Source organism: Andrographis paniculata, unplaced genomic scaffold (genome assembly GCF_009805555.1).
Source record: "Andrographis paniculata isolate CXL003 unplaced genomic scaffold, ASM980555v1 Contig89END, whole genome shotgun sequence".
Taxonomy (NCBI): domain Eukaryota; kingdom Viridiplantae; phylum Streptophyta; class Magnoliopsida; order Lamiales; family Acanthaceae; genus Andrographis; species Andrographis paniculata.
In genome coordinates this window covers 1765761-1787451 of record NW_026137627.1, presented here as the reverse complement: position 1 = coordinate 1787451, position 21691 = coordinate 1765761, and the positions used below count along the sequence as shown (strand labels likewise).

The following is a 21691-nucleotide window of genomic DNA, read 5'->3' as shown; positions in this document are numbered from 1 at the left end:
ACTCTGTATGAAAATACATACATACACAATTACATACATACAGACAGACATTAATAGTAATTCACAAGTCACAGCTCATACAACAATCGATTGTAGATGTAACAGCATTAATCAGTTATAATAGTCATACCAAAAAAAAGCATCTATTGCTGGAAGAAGTGAGAATTGAAGTTTATTTGTAGTTGAAATTGACTTGGACCAAATATCGCATTCTAATCTGCTCCACGTTGTAGACGATGTATTCATTGTAAAGCAAAGAACCCTGCTTTCAAGTTTTAAAAACACTACCCAATTCAGTATATACATAAACATATGCATTCAAATAACTAACAAGGATCCGTAAGAAGTTTTAAAATTTTGGAAAATATCTAGAATTATACTCATGTCCCATATCTATATATCCATTTGTTTTTTTTTTTATTTTAGAAATATTAGTATTATATTGAGATAAAAGAGAAATAAAGATAGAAAAACTAAATTAACCTATTGTATGATATAAAAACAATAGGTAGATGGTACAATTACTTTTTTTTTTTAAAAAAAATACTTTGTTATGGGAAAGAGGGAGTAATAAATTAGAATATTTGATACTCCCTCAGTTCCAAAATATTTTTTTCTGTCCCACAAAACAATAATCTATTTCCATAAATAATCATATCACTATAAAATTATCCCTTACTTTTTCATTTTTATTACACTTTTTACACTAATTCACTCGGAAGAGCAAAAAAATCTTTTACTCATATTTTTATACCCAACTCAACTAAGACTATAGTTCTCGAGGAGAAAGTATAATATTTCATTAGATGGAAAAAAAAAACTATTGTTACTAAAAAATAAAAAAGTTCTAAAATGTGTGAACAAATACTCTCTCCGTCGCAAATAACAATATTTTTATTTGGTATGCCCAAACACCATACAACATTTTTAAAATAAGAAACAATTAAATATAATTAAATTCCTACTTGACATTTTATTCTATCACATCATTCAAATAATTTTGTACTTTTTACTCTCATTATATTATTACTTAATTACGGAATTACTCTATTTAATACTATTCACCCAAATTCTCAAAAATAAATGTTGCATCATATTTGGGACGGAGAGAATACTAAATGTTGGTGTCTCCGAAACAAAATTGAAATAACATTACCTTGGCACCCCCAGCTTGGTGCTGCTGCTCTTTTGGTTTTCCTAAGGGAACCACCACGCCGTCGTCCAGTGTCTTCGCCTCCGATGGGTCTGGTGCTGTTGCGCCCACTCCTTTTGTGCTGCGTAGAAAAAATGGTGTTTTATTTATAGTTTTCGACTGGCAAAGCTGAAGCACAAGCAGAGTAAAGTGATGTCAATCGAACCTGAGCTTCCCGGTCGGTAACTTATCCGCGTCATAATTAGCAGATAGAAGCTCAGCCATGTCCCCCAAGGCTACCTGCAAATCTTGCCATAATGCATTCTCAAAAGGTGATAATTTATGCACATTCAATCAAGTCGAGGTCCTGTGAGGCAAAATGAAAAGGAACCACGACAGAATGTATGAAGGAAACAGACGATAAACCACCTCACATAAAAGCAGCACCCCGGCAGATGCAGATCTAGTCGAACAGCAATAATTAGCACTTTTTGAGAACATATCAGCAAAATATACGCCTTTGCCGAACATGTAGCCAGTTACAGGTGCTTCCGGAGGAGCAATGCGCAGCCCTGTCGTTTATTACAATTTTTAGATATACTACATGGATAGGTTTCATGCAGAGGACAATTAGAGAAACCATGAAAGATAACCTTGGGACAGAATTCCAGTCCAGTTCGTGAGACGGGAACCGTGCCACAGTAGCATACGGTTTTTTGTACCTGAAAACTGGTGTCAAAGAGAAGAGGAACTCATCACGTAATATAATAATTCAGTCTCAGTGGATAGGAAAAGTTCACCCATTATGCACTCCTTACTTTCTCAAACCGCTCGGCTTCATTCTCCCTCGACACCCGAAATAACTGGACGATATCAACTTTATAACTTGAATGTGTCTTTGCGTGAGTGTTCTTGGTGTACTTCTCAATCTGAGACAATACATTCAAGATTTTGTTTGATAAACAGGCTATATTGAATGAACAAACCTTTTTTTCTTTTTTCGAGAGATATAACAACATAGCATCTATGATTTTCGAATAGTCAGTGACACATTAACAGTAATAAAGAATGTTTATTTGAAATATTAAACTGCCAATGAAGCATGGGATCATAGAAGAGAAAGAACACCTACCATACGAAATTCCTCAGAATTAACTTCGATTGGGGTGAGCTCACAATGAAGCCGTGAGTATTGAGAATACAACGGATCCTACAAATCAGCAGATACATCAAAATATGTAAATAGTGTAGCAAAATATTAAGCTAACATACACAATTAATATACAGCTGAACAGCATAAAGAAATGACTAGATAATAAAACATATAACAGTACCACCAGTTTTATATCTCTTAACCTGAGGCAGCAGTATAGATTGTAATGAGTGATACAATAGTTACTTTTGCCTATTGCAAAAAAAATAAAAAATAAATAAAAATTAGGCCTAGCGAATTTGAAGCAGCGAAACTAGATACAACATACCTCCAGATCATTGTCATCCTCAAGCAACTTCATTGCAACCTCAATTTCACCCAGTGCTTCAACCTATATAAACATATTAGTTTGTCAAGATGCAACAACTAAAAACAGGGGTATACCTTAAAAATAAAAGTGGCATAAGGGTCTGATTGGTTGGCATTTCTTAGCCCGTTGGCGCTATGCTTTCAATTATTTTTCTAAAATATTACATCATATGGAACCCACTCAAAATCTATTAAATATTTTCTATTTATATCTCTCTTTATAAACAAACTCCCTATTTATTTGGAACTTCCAACCCAACTTTCAACTCAAAAACTCAACCGCTAACCAATGCACCCTTAGTTGTTGCACACAATACATCTAGAACAGCAAGAGGATTAATAGAGAGGCGAATCACCATTTCTAGTTTGCTCTTCAGCTTTTGAGGGGTGTCAATAGTGAACAGACCTGTTATTATACACAAAGACACAAACATATTTGTAAGTCCAACCAATGACTTAGTTGGTATAATATGAAAAAAAAAAAAGGAATTAAACCAGTCGAAAAACACTTCATTGATGGAAGAAACCTCTAAGGCTCATAGGGATAACTCACTTGTTTTTTTAAATCCAAAGTCATGGGGAATTACAGTGTAAAATTCTCTGCAAGTTAAGCAGTATACCAATTACATGATTTTAATTTAATATTCAAACAAATTTCTGGAACAAAATTTGAATTGAAGAGAGAAATAATTACCCGCTCAATTGCTCGAGTGTCTTCCTATCAGCTTGACTAATCACATCAGAAATTCTTTTCAAAACATCATAGCCCTATACAGATTCAAAGGAATGGGGTAAGAAAGATGTCATTGACACAGCCAACAAAGGGAGTTACTTGTGTATTGAATTCTTGATTTATATTTCCAGGAGCAGCAATAATGGGGTATGTAAAATGGATTCCACATATTAAGCTTCGGTTTGATTCTCAAATAGTTACAAATGATGCTAAAAATGGTTAAATTTGCAATAGGATAAGGTTTTATATGCAGGCTAAAACTAAAAAGAGAACAAATTGAAAATGCTTTTTTTTTTCTCAAATAGTTACAAATGATATCGACATGTTTACATTTGCAACATGGTAAGGTTTTATATGCAAGATGAAGCTAAGAGAACAAATTGGAAATAGAGCAAGATAAATGATGTTAGATAAAGAAATCTTAGTAATATCTATCTCTCACCTTCAAAATTGTTGACTTGCTCAATTTACCCAATGGTAGTTTTTCAGCATTATAACCTGTAAAATAAAATAAAAACTTTTATGATGAAAATGATAGACAGCCATGACATCTCCCGAATGCAGAAAAGATTTTGAATCACACTACTACACATTTTTGAGGTACGCAGCAGTTTATACAAATACCGTCTGCAGTCAAAAAACCGACGCAAGCAGGTGCCAAACCACCTTGGAATGGAAACTTCAAGCTCGAATTTGGTATAACTTTATTCTACTAAAATTTAAGGAAGATGACCAAAATAAATGCAGACTGGCAAGGGTAGAGAGTGAGTACAAGACATAATTAAATAACAAATACTAACCTATTTCCATCATTTGTTGCTGCATCATGCTCATATTGCAAATAAGAGATATGAATTTTGCGATTCGAGCTTCCAGCCTTGATTCCTGGGGTTCTTTTGGCACTTTAGATTCACACTTTTCTTTGACCTACAGATGAGTAACATTTAGAACCCATAATTCTAGAATAACAATTTAAGCATTGCAAATTTTCAATGGACATGATATATAAACTATAATATATGCACCAGTCAATTGAAAACCAATTTCATGTGTTTTCTTCAAACTATGTGTGCCGCAGTGTTGGTGCATGCTTCAGCTAAGATGGATTAGAGATGATAGGCTATTTCTTAACAAAGAAGCACGAACACAAAGCTCAGGTTTAGCACCATACCGATTGTGCAGTTTTGGTGTCACTATAATCCATCTCTAACCAAGTATAGCACCGTGGGCGACTAACAAAATTTTTTCTGTTGGTCCAGCTATTCCTAGTTTTGTCAACAAACTTTTTCTCAAATTCTGTTATTGCAGCTTGTTGTGAGGTGTAGGGCCCATTCAATTTGTCTTGACCCTTCACACCAACTCGACCCCATCTGAAGTAGACCATGAATTTGCTACCATCATCAGATTCTGCAATTAAAAGTTTCATTACCATGTAAGCAGAATTCAGGCTAGGAACCTTGATTTGTTTTCTCAGCACAGAAGATGATATGACAAATGTGTTCAGTAGAACTCTCAGATACCACCACTATATGGACTCGATAATTTAAAGAACGGGAATGGAGATGTGACCTAGAACTTGAAGGACAAAAAACTTGTTATTGTTCTCCCCAACATTTGTTTGATTCAACATGGCATCATAAATTTCATCACCCTGCATGATAATTGAAAAGCAATAGCAATTCCAATACAGGTTCTCCCTTTGCCTTAACTGCTTCCTAAAGAGCAAAATATCAAATAACTAACCACTTGCAGAACATGATACTGTCCTTTAACATGGTCTGGCAGCCATTGGTCCAGAACAGCAGAACCTTTCATGGTAGCGGTAACAATTTTCTCCTGCTTTTCATCTTTCACAGATGCATCTTTCCACAACAACAGCAGAGATTCATGTCAGGTGACAATGCAATAAAAAAGGTATGAGATGCGGACATGATTATATATAATATCCATGAACTTGTTAATGTCACCTATCTTACTATACTCAACCTAAACATTTGTTATAATTTCTTTTAAATGGAATTAACAATTCCAAATGGGCATTTTTCCCAGTGATACAATATACTAAAACACAATGCGTGGAACAAATCATTTCTCCTTAACTGAGTGTATTACCTGACCCAAGATTGCTTGAAACCGTGTTACTGTCAGCGCAAAGTCTCTCCAGAAGCTCCTTCTTTGTGCCAGTTGATGAAATTCCTCTGCTAGCAGCTTCTTCTCGAAGCTGCTTTACGTTCATTGATTGCAACTGATCGGTTGTTTTCTTGACTGCTGGACTGGAATCAGCTTCGTCCTTGCCATCATTATTAACTGTTTAATAACAATCTATGAGCAACGTATAACGTATTGCAAGAGGCCATTCCTAAATTTTCATTGCAACATTGACATCAGAACTTTTAGATGTATCTACATACTAGACAGTGATAGTTGACCAAAAATTAGGTCGACTGGAGTGCACTACGGAATAAAATTTCAGTCCCGTGAATTAGCATAATCTGTAATATTGTGTCCCAGCGGCATGTGTTCTACAGATTCTCTATCAACTAAGACTTAGTTACCTTGATCATTGCTTGCAATGTTGTTCTCATCAGCACAAAGCCTCTCCAGGAGCTCTTTCTTCGTTCCAGCAGCAGAAACTCGGCGAATCGAGGCCTCCTCACGAAGCTGCGTCAAATTCATGCTTCGCAACTCGTCAACTGTTTTGATTTTCCGCCGGGATTCTGAATCGTCATTGTCAGCGTCAGAATGATCCCTCTGCCTCTTACGACTAGCTCTCGAATCGCCGTTGGAATCCCCCGAGTTCCTTCTCTCATCTTCAAGAGCCTCTTCAAGCCTCCGAAGCTGCCAAAATCAATCGTTCAAAAAAAAAAACACTCAACTATCACAAAATCACGAAGCGAGGGAGAGTATCAACCAAAACAGACTTGACTCCGGCGGTGCTAAGACCACGTTGAGACAGCTGAGCGCGGATTTCGTCAACTCTGAGGCCGTTGGTCGCCATGAATAAACTCTCTCACTGGAGCTGAGAAGAGAAGTAGGACTATATCAAACAATATGAGCATTTAAATACAAGTTGAAAACAGCAAGGAGCTTCCGGGAGAAGATTGACAGGCAGATAGAGACATAGTCAAACCTCGCGGGCCTGTGTGTGCACACCACGACCTTCTTCCTTCGTACAGTCTATAAAATGGAGCACCATTTTCAATTTGAACAATACTGGATTGGATCAACCTTCCAATGGGCTAATCCAACGAGCGAGAAAGGATGATGCTTCAAGAGTCCAACTATTGCCAGAGCCCCTCCTCCTTTCCTGCGCAGCCCCTTTTCTCCTTGACCCAAATAAACAAAACGCAGGGCCGGCTGATGCCGACATGTCATCGCACATATATAAATGGAAGAACAATCCCTTTTGTGAGTACTGTCCAAAATAGTTCCGCTGGATTTGAATTGTTGGCTGATGCTAAAGTAACCTTCGACAAGCTGCTGAAATGGGTAGTTGGACTGATCTCCCATCCATATCCAGTTCACCAACCCCACCCAACAATCAATAGCTGCCAATAAGAAAATATTTCACGAGGAATACGACCGAGTCTCAGCAAGCACAGGAATATTGCCACCAACCTCCTCCTCCTTCCATCACCGAGAATGGCTTCCATGGCGGAAACCCGTGCAGGATCCCAGCAGCAGGATGAAACCCACACTCAAAAGCCACTTCCTCTCATCCCAACTGCTTCAATATCCCTCTCAATCTCCAGTCTCACTCTCCTCCCATCCAAAAACCTCGCCGCCGCCGCCAATCCCCCGCCGAACGAAGTCAAGATCCCTTCCCAAATCGCCTCTCTTGCCGGATTTTCTCTTTCCCTGGCCAAAAAAGCCTCGCGCAAATCCGCCGCTTCCGCTAACCCGCTGCAGAATTCGCTCACAGTTACCCCTCTCCGCCCGTCCAACCCTTCCTCCGCCGCCGCCCTCCGGCGCGCCTCCGTCGTCTGGTTCCGGAACGACCTCCGCATCCACGACAATGAATGCCTCACCGCCGCCAACAATGAATCTCTCTCCGTCCTCCCCGTCTACTGCTTCGACCCCAGAGACTACGGAAAATCCTCCTCCGGCTTCAACAAAACGGGGCCGTACCGCGCCAAATTCGTGATCGAATCCGTCTCCGATCTGCGCCGTAGCCTGCAGGCCCGAGGCTCGGATCTTGTGGTTCGAATTGGTAAGCCGGAAACCGTGCTGCCGGAATTGGTCAAAGCCGTCGGCGCAGACGCCGTGTACGTCCACAGAGAAGTCTCCAACGACGAAGTGAAGGCGGAGGAGAAGATCGCGGCGGCGATGGAGGATGAAGGAGTGGAGATGAAGTACTGCTGGGGAAGCACATTGTACCACCTGGAGGACTTACCGTTCGACCTGGAGAAAATGCCGACCAACTATGGCGGATTCAAGGACAGCGTGAAGAACCTCCCTGTGAGGAAGACGATTGAAGCACTGGATAGATTGAAGAATCTGCCTAAACGAGGCGGTATCGAGCCTGGAGAGATTCCATCACTGCTGGATTTAGGGCTCAATCCCAATGATCAGGTAAGAAGCCAACAACAACATAATGATGGACCTCTCATTGTTTGCTTTGATTCTGAATCCAAAACACTGTCTGCTGCAGGATGGAAGAACACCTGCCATTGCCAATGCTTCAACAGCAGGAGGAGAGACAGCAGCCGTACAGAGATTGAAAGCTTTTGCCCTTGATTGCAAGGCAGAACCAAACAATGGAGTCAAGGGAGGAGCCAACGACACCATATTCGGGGCAAATTTTTCGTGCAAAGTGTCGCCATGGCTCGCCCTCGGGTGCATTTCTCCGCGCTTCATGTTTGATGAGCTCAAGAAGTCATCTTCTACGTAAGCCCATATCTTTACCTTACCATCTGTTCTTATTTCTCGACCATAATTGAACACACTGTGTGTTGCAGTGGCGGAGCTGGGAAGAGCGAGCCGGCGACGAGCTGGTTCATGTCTGAACTCTTGTGGAGGGATTTTTTCAGGTGAGTCTGTATTATCCAATTCCAGCATTTTGATTCAATGACCCGCTTTGATTGGCATCCATTGTTTATGAAGAATATCTGCCCTCTTGTATGTTAGATTCATCACCAAGAAATACAGTTCAGCCAAGCAGGAGAATCCTGCACCAGTTACTGCTTCCATGGGCGCCTGTGCCTGAGAAAGAATCTTTTCAAAGAAAAAGGTTTACACTTTACAACAAAACAGGCATATCTATCTCCTCTTTGAATCTTGTTGCCTCACGACGATGTTAGTAGTTAGTTGAATGTCACCAATTCACCATTCAAACAATTTGTCATGAATACTGCGGCCAATTGCCATTGATTTATGTGTTGAATTTCATTAACAGAAAAGACTCAGATAAATCTATATGCATTTTAATAGAATGAGCTATTGCCCAACTGTAGTGTATATATGCTTCTTACCTACATTTATATAATGCCGGAAACTCGTAAAGAAGACAGTACAACAAAAATAAGCCATAGTATTATGAAATAGACAGAAGTTACCCATGCCCAGAGCTTGGGACCTCCCAACTCTGCGCCCAAGGTAAGACGCCGGAATACCAAAACACCAATGCATCCGACAGACGTAGCGAAGAACACAAGTAAGGGGAAGCTCAGCCCGCCCGAATCTTCTATCCTCAACGGCTCCTTGTATGCAATGTAGTTGTAAAGTGTGTCAATTAGCCATGGCATCCCAATCCCTACGTAAATATTCACTGAATTGCTGCAGAAAGATCATCGATGGTTAAGCACAAAGAAACCTGAAATTTTATGAAGACAGAGTAGTTTGGTACATAACAAGGGAAGAACTAAGAACCTGCAAGTGATGTTAGCTATGGCAGAGTCAGCTGTGATCTGCCTCTCGGCTGCGATCTTGCTCGCCACTAAATCTGGCCATGATGTTCCAGCAGCTAATGCGGTAAAAGCTATAACATAAGGATGAATGCCTGTAGATAAAATATTATGTGGTGTTACGAAGTAATGCTGAAATATTCACATTCAATACCATGCCTTCACTATTCAAGTAAAAGCGAACCTGTGACACAGCTTATCATGTCTGTAAGCTTTGTAACAATGTAGGCTATCCCACTGATGAAAATCAAAGAGCAAATGAAAGCAACCCATCCATGTGTAATCTGGTAAGGAGGCACAAAAGCAAATAAAATCCTCCACGGTGCAAGGAGCAACTCCCAAAAAACCTTTGCTCCCCGTAGGCATATGTTATTCAATTTTCTCGATTCTGGACTCTCCAACTGCTCAAAATTGAAAGAAAAATTCAGTAAAAAATAGAAGAGCATTACAGAAAGCAAGACACACAGTCTGGAAGTTATACATGGTTGCACATGCTTGTTAATGAGTAAATGTGCACTTCTGACAGGTCGTCGGAGTTGGAAAGATATGCAGAATATGGCAGATCAAGTAGAAAACGGAAATGTGGACAGAGTATTATAGAGAGGTATAATTAGTACCACAAATGCATCAATAAACTGTTGTCTCCAGATTGAGAGAAAACTGTCCTTGTGAGGAGTAACTTCACCAGATTGGTCTGAGGATTCTGCAACATCAACATCAGGCAAGTTTCGATATGGATTGCCTGCAGGTAGCGATCAAAGGAAGCATTGAATGACTGACCGAATGAGTTAAATAACAGGGTAACAACAGAATACCAAATATAAAGATATTTTCTAACAATTGGAACCATAACTTGATTGCAAAAAAAACTCAATGCAGAAGATTGGCTTGATACCTTAATTGAGATTGTATATCAAATCTAAATTAGAATTGTACAACAATCTACATGGTTAAGTTACCAAAATGTGTTTCCTGCATGTCGAACTGTATAGCATAATGTCCTTGTAGTGAAACTTCATTAGTATAACAATCCCACTTGGACCAGAGTAGAAAGTCAAATAATTGGCAGTAATATAATGAAATTGCTTAAATTTTGCCAAAATAGTGTCAAAACAAGAAGCATTAGCATATCAATCTCAGCTTGTGATGTGGCAGCCCATATGTTAATTTGACCTAATGACTTGTCCATGTATGTTGAACACTTGCGGGAACACAACGATGTGCTTATAGAGACAGAAGCTAACATATCCAATCTAGGAGCGCCCATTTCTTTCAAGCTGCCCATAAAACGACAAAAATGGTATCCCCTAAAAACTGAATTTGAAATTAGAGAAAAATATGTTGTCCATTGGCAAATTTAACATAGCTAAGGGGCAGCAGCTCTACTCTCCATTATTACGTTAATCTAATAATGACATATTGGCGGTACCATCTGCTTGCAACATGGCATCAAATCTAAAGAATGGGCAAAGTAATGGAAATAAAGAATTGCATGATGATTAGAAATCATTCAAGGTACAGAGGTGTATAAATACAATTATCATAAAAAGAATAGGAGAAAAGGAAATATGGAGATTGAAAGCACAATGAACAAGTCAACAAAGTTCCATGAATGAGGATTACCTGTGTTAACACGATGAATGGAGAAAACATCAACAATAGTCGTGCTTCCATGTTCATCTTCAGGGCTTTCAGGATTATCATGACTCAATAGCGCATGTTTGCAAGGAACAGTTTCTTCTGGTACCCAATCATCAGGTCTCTCACAACTTGGTCTGATTCAAAATTTGTCACCAATTATATAATGGTCATGTGTGTACTTCTTCTAGGCCATGGAGTTGACCAATCGAAGTCCAGACCTTTCTTTGTTATGCATGGAGAAACAGGTATAAACTGAGAAAGTTAGCAATTAACCTACATTGGCAGAGACACATAGGGCCAACGCTTATCTTGAGCATAGGCATGTAGTAGCAACAGACCGTATTGCAGCACCGTCAATAAAGCTTCCCAGAGAGTAACAACATGTGGTGTCCACACCTACATAGTTATAAACCCCAAAGCAATTTATTTGTCAGCATAACATTGAAATGAAATTAACGAAAATGCAGTTGCTAAAGAACTGGTACATGGGTGGGTTTTTATTACAGTGACCCTTTAAAGATGAATGAGAATGTCTTGCAGTAATTGCAGTTGTGGATTAGAAAAAAATTCACCTCCAATATTATATACAGCCAAATGTAAGCCCAGAAGGACCAAAAGAGCTCGACAAGCCAGACTCCAATATCTGCTATTTTTTTTAGCTCTCCAGCTTTCGGAACCACAACACAAACAGCATGGATGGGAAATAAATCAAAGGCAGCAGAACCAACAAGTGTTCCAGGTCCTAAGCCTGTTGATAAAATTTGTAAAATGATTATTAGCCTTCATGTAAGAAATCAATGAAAAAAAACAAAAAAAAACAAAAAACTACTCTTAATTAATTCTAACATATCCAACTTTTACTCCACATCTCCCAATCACATGTCTTGATCCCACCGCTCAACATGTGATAAATGTTAGGTTCTGGTTACAAAATTATTTTTTTACATCATTAACAAACAACATGAAGATAGTTATAAATTTAGTTTTTTTGTAACTGGAGCTAAAAGAGTAGTATAATTTATAATTAGCATGATTGAATCTAATATTGACAGACAATTTCAAACATACAATATGAGAGAGAGAGAATACCTCCAGCGTATAAGTTTCCAATATTCCTTATGGCATCAATGGTGGCCAAAGATATCTGAGGAAAGCTCGTCCCAAATGCCAGCAGAGCAATGTCCGCTATGGCATAATTCCAAACCTTCTCATGCCTGATAACTTTGGTATTAGTAGAGGGGTCTATCTCCTCAACAGCTCGAGTATGCTTAACTACATTTTCCATAGACCGAAAGAACCGAGCAGTTATAGCTGACAACCCAATAAAACAGTAGGCGAGAGCCAGGAAATACAAGAAGCCTCGAAAACCATCATTAAGCTTAGTTTCTCCCTGGAAAAGCAAAAATAGCTCGCATTTTCCAGTGCCGGTGTGACCAAAAACCGAATCTCTGCTTCCAGCAGTATTATTAGTAAGATGGTCCATCGTAATAAAGCAATTCAAACCTCAAACCTCACCCATGAAACCAAAACGATGCTGCCAAACAAATGGTGCCTGTTAGAACCAAAATAACTTGGATAAACATCAGATGGTCCTAAGAACTTGTAATAACAGTATGGTAGCAGCATTTGATCATAAGAAAGAATTCGAAGTAAAAGTATGACACAACCTACACCATAATCTTTCATTCCAGATTGGTCAACCAACAAGTAAATAATGGATTCAATACCCAAAAAGTACAAGTACGAAATTTGTTTGAAATTTGTTTGAGGGGGTTGGATTTTGAGTTGGGATTTGAATAGTAAAAATTTGAATTTGAATAGTTGTATGATGTGATATAAATAGGTGTTGATGTGATGTCCCCAAACAAACACACCTAATAGATCAACAAACTCTAGAAACTGCATCAATAATTAAGAGAAACCAAAATTGTTTGAAAGAACAATTACTTCAATATTCAAAACCAAAATCACCAATCGATTCCCCTCCATCACACACCAATGAATCAAAATCTAAACCCCAGCTTCGCACATCTTTAACGAATATCAAAATAAAATAACAATTAGGCAAAAGAAAATGACAGACAAAATATCTCAAGTACAGCAATAATTCACTCAAATTCACAATCCAGACAAGCATAACCACACAGCAGAAGCTAAACGGTGCTCTCAGTTCACAAAACTACCACTAACTCGCAGCATGTATATGACTGACTATTCAATCATCTTTTAATCAAATCATGTACCCCTCCTCCCAAATTTCAGGTAAGCCTAAAATACAAGTGCAATTAAACTGTGGGGGAAACTAAGCTCACCGCTTCGGCGTCGAGATCTACGAACGCCACCAAAACAGCATAGGATTTGTGTAGTGTGGACCTGCAAATCAAATGTGCATGGTATCCAATTGAAATCCGCTCACAATTCTGCCTCGAATTTCCTGGATGATTTTCAAAGCTATGCCGATAATTTTTGTTTTGTTTTTTTTGTTGAGTTTCTTTTTATGGGTTTTTTTTTTCTTCTTTTTGAATACTATGTCAAATGGTTAACTAAAGAAAATTTCCACTTTTGTGACTAATTAGAATCATTTAATTTGATTAATATAAATTAATTTTATAAAAATATAAATTTCCCAAATATATTACTCCATTTTTCTCATATAATATAGGTGTATTAGTGTATATACAGGAATTTAGGTAAAATATAATTAATAAGTAATTAAAAAGTGTATTAGTAAAAATAATTATTATTTAGTAAAAATAATTATTATTTAGATTAAAATTAAGATAAGTAAATACTTTAATTAAAATTAAAAAAATTATAAAATTTAAAATTTAAAATTACGATTAAAGGGAATAATTATATTTTCAAAAATAGAAAGGACAAGTTATGTAAGATGGACGAAAATAAAAAATAGGGACAAATTATGTGGGACGGAGAGAGTATAAAATAAATTAATTTAATTTATATTTATTAAGTTGTTTTAAATTGCTAAGTTTTAACAAATATAAAAAAATATCCTTGACATTATTTGTTTACGGATCCACGGAGTATATTAAAATATTTGAAAAAAAAGAATACTACTTTGGTCCCTGTTAAATTGTTTTACATAAGGAAATAAAAATTTAAATAAAATATAATTAGAAGCTAATTAATAAAAAAAATATATGTTAATAAATATTATTATTATACATTAAAATAATATTAAATTAAAATTAGATAATTAAATAATTTAATTAAAATGATAAATTTAAAATATAATTTAAATATATAATTATACAAATCTTTTTCTATTTTTACTATAAAATAAAATTAGACGTCATTTGGTCTCCTCTGCCATCAAAATCTCTTGACACCACTTAGCATGATTTAAATGTTGACTTAATTTGGGTTTCACATTATTAAAACACAAACAAACAAAATAAGCCCATATGTGCTATCAATACTTGTTTGTTATTATTCGATTTTTAATATATACAAAATTTATTATATTCCCTCTGTTCCTATAACAAAGTATTTATTTTTTAATTTTAGTCCATCTCATAATAAAATATTTATTTATTTTAGTAATTGTATTATCTACCTAACAGTACAAATACCCTTATAACTTTAATCATTTCTATTTTATGCATACTATATCTCAATATAATACTAATATTTCTAAAACAACGTATAAAAATAGATACATAATTATGAGACGGAGAGAGTATTTTTTATAGTCAAAATATTATTGTATAATTTTTCTATTTTATATAAAATAAAAGTTTTTTAAACTAAAATATTAAAATAAGCATACAAACATTTAATTAATACTCTCAATAATTCTTCTTTACACAAAAAAAATAAAATAAAAAAGAAGAGGAGGAAGCCATATATGCTGTCAGTACAGTTGATACCTCCCTCCATAAATCTTCTTGCATTTGTGGGGTGTTTATTAAATTTGACTAAATTGCACAAAATTTACGCGTGGTTTCGTGAAATTGCGTAAAATCTTTTATATTTTTAAAACTGCGTCAAATTTTTTCGTGGTTTCATAAACTATGCGTCTAACCCTCTCGGCGGTTCTTATTTAACGGTATTTAACCTAAATGCAATAAATTTTAAAATTTCAAATTTATAAATCCCTAAAATTTCAAATATATTCATTTTTCTTATATTTAGCCTCAAAAAATAGTAAATATACTAAAAAAATAGTTATTTTTCTGAGATTCTAAGAATTTATTTTTACTATTTCATTAGGCTAAATATAAGAAAAATAAATATATTTGTAATTTTAGGGGTTTAAAAATTAAGATTATAAAATTTATTCACAGTTAATTTAGATTAATATCGTTAAATAAGGACTGTCGAGAGAGTTAGATGCAAAGTTTATGAAACTACGAGGGAATTTGACGCAGTTTTAGAAATACGAGAATTTTGCGCAATTTCGTGAAACCACAAGTGGATTTTGTGCAGTTTAGCTATTAAATTTTAATGTAAGGAGGGTTTGACAAATAATTTTTAAAAAAAACTTTTAGCTTAAATCATTTTTAATTGTTTGATAAATTACTTTTTTTTTTTTTTGAAAATAACTTGTTGAATTTAAAAAATTAATTTGTGAAAAATTATATAATCCAATTTTTCAAAAGAATATTTTCACTTTTACTTTTTTTTATTTTTTTGTCCTTAAAATTTATTATTTATTTCATATACATATAAATATATTTTGTATTGCAATAGTTATTATTTTATATATTTTATTTACTAAATTATAATTTTATTTTTATTAATTTTAAAATAATTAAATTTTATGTATAATCTATTTTATTTGTAAAACATATAAATTTGTTAAAATTAAAATATACTTTATTTATCCCAACTCAAAGTATTATTTTTATAATTGTCTATCTCACTCCAAAGTATTTGTGTGTTTGTTTGGGGGTTTGGATTTTGAATTGAGATTTGAATAGTAAAATTTTTAAATTGAAATAATTATATGATGTGATATAAATAGGTATTGATGTGATGTTTTGAATTTAATTGATTTTTAGTATAATTTAAAAAATAAAAAATAGGTATTTAATTTGATATTTTGTGGAAAAAAATTGGATGAATAGTAAATTTTTTGGGTAAAATCCCCCGAATAAACACACCCTTAAAGGAGATTAAAAAAGCTAATTATCTAATTTTGGTCCGATACCGACATTAAAAAAAATGAATATTCTATTAAAAATGGAGCAGTTGAAAATATTTTTTGAAATTTATTTAAAAATTAAAGTAAATGAAAAAAAGATAATGTAATAAAGTTTGTGGTATTTGTGGTAAATAAACGTTAAACTAGTGTATTAGTTAAAATTGATTTGATGACTTCGCCAAAATTAGTAAAGAGATAAATTTAGTATACGGACTAAAAAGAAAAGTGAGAATAAATTTGGCAAACGGATAAAGTATTTTTTATACTTTAATTTAAAATCTTTAAATATAATTAATAAAAAATTTAAATAAATTATAAAAGTTTTTTAGGAAAATACAATTATATTAACAACCTGTCATTTTGAGTAATTTTATTAATTTAAAAGCATTTTCAACTATATTATATCCAAACCGTTTTTTATGAAAAAAACTGATTTTATAACGATTAATTCAAATACAAAATCGAATTACTTCTACTTTTGACTCTTTCTGCTTTTGGCTTCTGATTTATTTCTTAAAACAATCGAAACGGACCCTTAATTATGTTTGTATTGATTTTTGCTTAAAAGCAAAAGCAGTTTTTTGGGCTCCAAAAGTGCTTCCCAAAAAGCAGAAGCAGTTTTATAATCTAAATTATTATTTTATTATTCATAATAATAGTAAAAGATTATATTATATATTATATTATATAAAAGTAAAAATAATTAATTTATATATTATATCCAAATTAGAATTTAATTATATTGTATTTTAATTATTAATTTATATATTATATTTTAGGGGAAAAAATCAATTTTAGTCTCAATATAATCAAACTTTATCAATTTTGGTCTCAATATAAAAAATTCATCAATTTGGTCCAATTATAAACAATTTCAATCAACTTGGTACAATTATAAACAATTTCAATCAATTTTGATCTCACCTTTAAAAAATTAACGGAAATTGATGAGGTTGACATAATAGAAGTGACGTGCAGCTGACCTGGAAACTACATGCATGGTCATGTTGTTACATGTACAATTATACACGACCATGTATAATCTACACGCCGTGTACCTTTCTGTTTTGGTCTAAAAAATTTTTTTGTTATATTTTTTATTTTTATTTTTTTGAATAATTGATATAGTTAAAATGGAAAAAAAAAATCAATAATAATCATAATATAATTAAAATGTATCAATTTTAGTTAAAATATAAATATTTATCGAGTATTTTCTTTTGGAAGATTTTGTCTAAATTCTACTGTTTACCAAAAAAATTTATCTTACAAACACCCAATTATTGTATTGAAATAATTTTTAATACTACTATAATATAAAAATTTAAAAATAGTTGTGTAATTTAATGCTTGTAAGAGGAAAGTGTGTTTTTTTTTTTTTTTTTTTTTTTTTTTTTTTTTTATGAAAATAGGATTTTAGACAAAATTTCTTATAAATTTTTATATTTGAATTAAAATTAATAAGTTTTAATTATATTATGATTAATATTGATTCTTAACTATATCAACTATTTTAAATTCAAAATATTTTTTGTCAAAAAAAATGTAACAAAAAATAAAATTTTAGACTAAAACAGAAATGTACACGGCCGTGTAAAATTATACATGATCGTGTAACAACATAGTCATGTATAATTATACATTGAAATATACATGACCGTATACTTTCCATGTCAACTGCCACGTCACCTCTGTTATGTCTACGTCAGCAATTTCCATTAGTTCTTTAACGATGAGACCAAAATTGATTTAAATTGTTTGTAACGGAACCAAAATTGATTGAAATTGTTTATAATATGACTAAAATTGATGAATTTTTTATATTTGAACCAAAATTGATAAATTTTAATTATATTATGACCAAAATAGATAAATTTTAATTATATTAGAACCAAAATTGATTTTTTTCCTATATTATGTATATGTTTTATTAAAATAATATTATTTTGATAATAATATAACTAAAATTTATCAATTTTAGTTCAAATATAAAAAAATTCATCAATTTTAGTCCTATTATAAATAATTTCAATCAATTTTGATCTCATAGTTAAAAAACCAATGAAAATCGCTGATATAGACATAACGAAGGTGACAAAATATAAATATATTTGACAAATATAAATCAACGTAATCACATTTTTACTGGTGAAAGTATCAAATTCATTCAAACATCTTTATTTATATTTATCTTCTCAATAAACAAATAATTTATTTACATAATGGATTGGATGTTGAATCACGTTGAAATATATTGAACACCTTAAAATATAATAATTCTTTAATTAAATTAATGATATAATTCAATGGTATAAATATAAGTATTATATTTAAAGCATTCAGAATGATCCAATTCAACATTGGATCCATCTTATTTATTTATATCCCTCTATTCCATAATAATGTATCCATTTGCTTTTTTACGAAATTTTAAAAATATTAACATTATATTGAAATATAGTAAAAATTAAAAAAAATGACTAAAACTAACCTTATTAATATTATATGATATAAAAGCAATAACATTTGTATAATATATTATAAATTATAAAAATATTTGTAATATTAAATAGAGAATACAATTACTTAAAATTTTTTTTTTTATTATATGACAAACTAAAATGAAAAAAAATTAATACTTTGTTCCAATATTTAAAACTACATATATTTTTTTTATAAATTTAATTTATATTAAGTACAAATAAAATTATATTACACAAAATTTTATTCACTATCAAAAATATTCATATTATGTATATATTTTATTAAAATAATAGTGTTTAAAATATTTAAACACCTATTTTAAATTTATTCTAATCATAATTGATTATTTATTTTAAAAATAATAGCAATACCAATTATATAAAAAAAATAATATTATAATTCTTATAATTAAATTAGTAGATAATTAAGAATTTATTAGTGAAAATAATTATCCTATAATATAAATAATTATAAATTAAGATTAAAATAACTAATTAGTTTAATTAAAATTTTAAAAAAAATAAAAAAATTAAAATGAGATTAATGCAATCATTTTAAAAAAAAAAGTGACAAAAACGGCAACATAGACATAGGAGAGAGAGAGGATGCACCTTTTTTCCTAGAACCCTCGGCCGCTATCCGAAAGTGCAAGTGCCGGCCGAACTTAATAATCTTAAGAGTTTTGACACTACAGTATTTAATTTTTTAAAAATATCGCCTCAAATATTTTATTTTTTTCATAAAATACCACATCAATTAATCCTTTTTACTATTTTCAAAACTCCAAAACTTCCAAAATCTCATATCTAAAGAGAGACCCAATCAAGATCTTGATATGCATTTCCAACACTTCAACTGGGAAAATAGCTAAAGAAACTAGCAGTTAATAAACACTGCAATGCAGTCCACCATTGCAGGCACATATTAAACTAGAGATCGACTACTCCCGGAATGATAAGCACGCCATATTAAGTTATACCAAGTCAAAACAAAACTGCAAAACATTTGATTGGGAAGTCGAGAAAATTTTGGATGATAACAATGACAAACGGATCGAGAATTCAAACAAAGTCGAGATAAACTGAAAAGAGAAGTGAACCTGACCGGGTAGGGGAGTTAGTCTTCTTCCTCCCCTTCTTGCTCTGCGATGTTGAAGTAGCGCAGTTCGTAGACATTCCTGTCCTTGTTCGAAGCAATCACACGAAGCCAATCCCTCACATTGTGCTTTTTCAAATACTTTTTCGTCAAATACTTGAGATACCTGAAATAATGATGCATCAGCTTTTATAGAAATTATAATTACATTAGAAAAACGACTAGGAATTATAGAACTCGAAGGAATATGATAACGTGGGTGAATTATTGTATAATTCGCCAACATGAATACATTCTTCAATTAGAGAACATTTTTTCACGTATCCGATAGTGCCCTTTAGTAATGTGCAATAATTAGACCCTACCTAACTGCTTAAAAAGTTCATCTTGCAATTTCAACACAACAGAAAACAAGATCAAATAAACAATGGTGTAGTAACATTATTACAAGATCAAATAAACAATGGTGTAGTAACATTATTACAAGATCAATCTACCATTCAAAACCAAAACAAGCAGATCCTTCAGTGATTGTAAGTGTAAAACTCTACCGATCAAGAATTTCACGAGACAAACCAGCCAATTAGCATATCATACACACATTGTTCTTACCTATCATTCAAAACCAAAACAAGCAGATCCTTCAGTGATTGTAAGGGTAAAACTTTACCGATCACGAGACAAACCAGCCAATTAGCATATCATAAAAACATTGTTCTTACCTAGACCAAATCTGCATAGACAAGTTCTAGTAGCAAAGAATTACTGAGAGCAATGAACTGGTAACAAATACAAACCCATGTAACTTACATCTAACAGCATTTTATAAACCCATTCCTATAATTGATTCTTATTTATATATGATTGCTGGAACCAATTTGATTACAACCACCAACTACATAATTTTAGGAACAGTATGCTTCAACAACGCACAATTGTAATGGATCAGAACCAGCTCACAATGAAACAAAATTCAACGTTATGCATAGGCTAAAAAAAATCCAGCAAATCACCTCTTGGAGAAAGCAGAATCTGCGGTGACGGTGATCTTGTTCTTATCACGAGTGACGGTGACGGAATCTCCAAGCGCGCCGGCTTTCCCCCCGACCTTAATCCTCTCCTGCAAGAACTTCTCAAGCGAAGCAATTTCCATAATCTTATCCTCAACCGGCTTCGAACAATCGACCACGAAGACCACTCCCTTCTTCTTCCCGCCTTTCGCTACTGCCGCGGCCGCACCTTTACTCATCTTCGCTCCTTCACTACAAGCTTATCACCAGATCCAAATACAATTTTCAATACAACGTTCCAAAAACATACGCACACAAATTCTGATTAACAATTAACTTCAAAACGTAGCAGATCTTACTGTAATACCTTCGACGGTCGTTTGTGAGAACTCAGAGCAAAGATCGCGCCGAACGAATAACAGATGAAAGATGGAGGACGCCGCTCTAGGGTTTTGGCTTAAGCTAAAACAGGTTTATTTCTCGGATGGGTTTTATCTGATGCGCCCAACACGAGACGCTTATCGTGGACTCGCAATTTGAACTTGGGCTTTCAAACCGTATATTTTGAAAAGCCCAAAATAGATCAGCTAATTTGGGCTTGTAATTATAAGGGTGTGTTTGTTTGGCAAATTTTTTTGTAGGATTTTTACTGTTTACTAGTATTTTTTTTATTCCAAAAATATTAAAATAAATACTTATTTTTTATTTTTATATTATAATAAAAAATAATTATACATTCAAAATATTACATCAATACATATTTCAATTCAAAATTTATACTATTTAAATATCTGAAAATTCAAACCCCAAAACAAATGCATGTTATTTAAGGGTCGCAATTTTATGCATGTTTGTATTTTTAATTTTTTTTCCTTAACGTCTTCTTTTTGTGATTTAATTGTTAAATGATATTTTTTAGTATAAAAAAATATCCTTCGTCCCATAATTATGTATTCATTTGTTCTTTACACGGGATTTTAGAAATATTAGTATTATATTGGGTT

General features: G+C 33.2%; 4 protein-coding genes across 7 annotated transcripts; 1 reads left to right on the top strand and 3 right to left on the bottom strand.

Moving 5' to 3' along the window:
- Window positions 1-6: 6 nt before the first annotated feature.
- LOC127243087 (poly [ADP-ribose] polymerase 2) lies at window positions 7-6406 on the bottom strand. Of its 2 annotated transcripts, XM_051262943.1 has the most exons (19): window positions 6299-6406; window positions 5943-6225; window positions 5500-5694; window positions 5131-5249; window positions 4957-5038; window positions 4559-4794; window positions 4188-4314; window positions 3830-3885; window positions 3349-3422; window positions 3208-3254; window positions 3011-3060; window positions 2614-2676; window positions 2265-2342; window positions 1951-2061; window positions 1786-1861; window positions 1562-1704; window positions 1359-1432; window positions 1157-1274; window positions 7-262 (listed from the first exon to the last, which is right to left on the bottom strand). In XM_051262943.1, exons 1-19 carry the CDS (start codon window positions 6383-6385, stop codon window positions 173-175), a joined length of 2109 nt encoding a protein of 702 aa, XP_051118900.1. In that variant the 5' UTR covers window positions 6386-6406; the 3' UTR covers window positions 7-172. The 2 variants fall into 2 exon arrangements, 1 of the variants encoding a protein (XP_051118900.1); XR_007836938.1 differs by lacking the exons at window positions 7-262; window positions 1157-1274 and having other exon boundaries at window positions 1786-1854.
- A 471-nt stretch (window positions 6407-6877) lies between these two features.
- Window positions 6878-8819, top strand: LOC127243089 (blue-light photoreceptor PHR2-like). The gene is made up of 4 exons (XM_051262946.1): window positions 6878-7959; window positions 8039-8274; window positions 8346-8417; window positions 8515-8819. The coding sequence occupies exons 1-4, from the start codon at window positions 7030-7032 to the stop codon at window positions 8591-8593; spliced, it is 1317 nt and encodes a 438-aa protein (XP_051118903.1). The 5' UTR covers window positions 6878-7029; the 3' UTR covers window positions 8594-8819.
- On the bottom strand, window positions 8790-13419 carry LOC127243088 (magnesium/proton exchanger). Of its 2 annotated transcripts, none has more exons than XM_051262944.1 (9): window positions 13244-13419; window positions 12021-12483; window positions 11504-11679; window positions 11209-11327; window positions 10914-11065; window positions 9908-10032; window positions 9475-9691; window positions 9256-9385; window positions 8790-9162 (listed from the first exon to the last, which is right to left on the bottom strand). In XM_051262944.1, exons 2-9 carry the CDS (start codon window positions 12412-12414, stop codon window positions 8865-8867), a joined length of 1611 nt encoding a protein of 536 aa, XP_051118901.1. In that variant the 5' UTR covers window positions 12415-12483; window positions 13244-13419; the 3' UTR covers window positions 8790-8864. The 2 variants fall into 2 exon arrangements, with proteins under 2 accessions (XP_051118901.1, XP_051118902.1); XM_051262945.1 differs by having other exon boundaries at window positions 12021-12465.
- A 6102-nt stretch (window positions 13420-19521) lies between these two features.
- LOC127243119 (60S ribosomal protein L22-2) lies at window positions 19522-21186 on the bottom strand. Of its 2 annotated transcripts, none has more exons than XM_051262992.1 (3): window positions 21055-21186; window positions 20691-20946; window positions 19522-19843 (listed from the first exon to the last, which is right to left on the bottom strand). In XM_051262992.1, the coding sequence occupies exons 2-3, from the start codon at window positions 20924-20926 to the stop codon at window positions 19699-19701; spliced, it is 381 nt and encodes a 126-aa protein (XP_051118949.1). In that variant the 5' UTR covers window positions 20927-20946; window positions 21055-21186; the 3' UTR covers window positions 19522-19698. The 2 variants fall into 2 exon arrangements, with proteins under 2 accessions (XP_051118949.1, XP_051118950.1); XM_051262993.1 differs by having other exon boundaries at window positions 21047-21177.
- Window positions 21187-21691: the final 505 nt, after the last annotated feature.

What these genes read in the sequence shown, in the direction of transcription:
- LOC127243087 (XM_051262943.1), bottom strand. Translation starts at nt 6,385, where the DNA reads ATGGCGACCAACGGCCTCAGAGTTGACGAAATCCGCGCTCAGCTGTCT. An exon ending in CCGGAGTCAAGTCTGTTTTG is followed by an intron (nt 6,226 to 6,298) that starts GTTGATACTCTC and finishes TGATTTTGGCAG; the next exon opens with CTTCGGAGGCTTGAAGAGGC. An exon ending in GCAACAAATGATGGAAATAG is followed by an intron (nt 3,886 to 4,187) that starts GTTAGTATTTGT and finishes TTTATTTTACAG; the next exon opens with GTTATAATGCTGAAAAACTA.
- LOC127243089 (XM_051262946.1), top strand. Translation starts at nt 7,030, where the DNA reads ATGGCTTCCATGGCGGAAACCCGTGCAGGATCCCAGCAGCAGGATGAA. An exon ending in CTCAAGAAGTCATCTTCTAC is followed by an intron (nt 8,275 to 8,345) that starts GTAAGCCCATAT and finishes TGTGTGTTGCAG; the next exon opens with TGGCGGAGCTGGGAAGAGCG. An exon ending in TTGTGGAGGGATTTTTTCAG is followed by an intron (nt 8,418 to 8,514) that starts GTGAGTCTGTAT and finishes CTTGTATGTTAG; the next exon opens with ATTCATCACCAAGAAATACA.
- LOC127243088 (XM_051262944.1), bottom strand. Translation starts at nt 12,414, where the DNA reads ATGGACCATCTTACTAATAATACTGCTGGAAGCAGAGATTCGGTTTTT. An exon ending in TGGAAACTTATACGCTGGAG is followed by an intron (nt 11,680 to 12,020) that starts GTATTCTCTCTC and finishes TTTTATCAACAG; the next exon opens with GCTTAGGACCTGGAACACTT. An exon ending in CATTCATCGTGTTAACACAG is followed by an intron (nt 10,033 to 10,913) that starts GTAATCCTCATT and finishes CGCTACCTGCAG; the next exon opens with GCAATCCATATCGAAACTTG.
- LOC127243119 (XM_051262992.1), bottom strand. Translation starts at nt 20,926, where the DNA reads ATGAGTAAAGGTGCGGCCGCGGCAGTAGCGAAAGGCGGGAAGAAGAAG. An exon ending in GATTCTGCTTTCTCCAAGAG is followed by an intron (nt 19,844 to 20,690) that starts GTGATTTGCTGG and finishes TCATTATTTCAG; the next exon opens with GTATCTCAAGTATTTGACGA.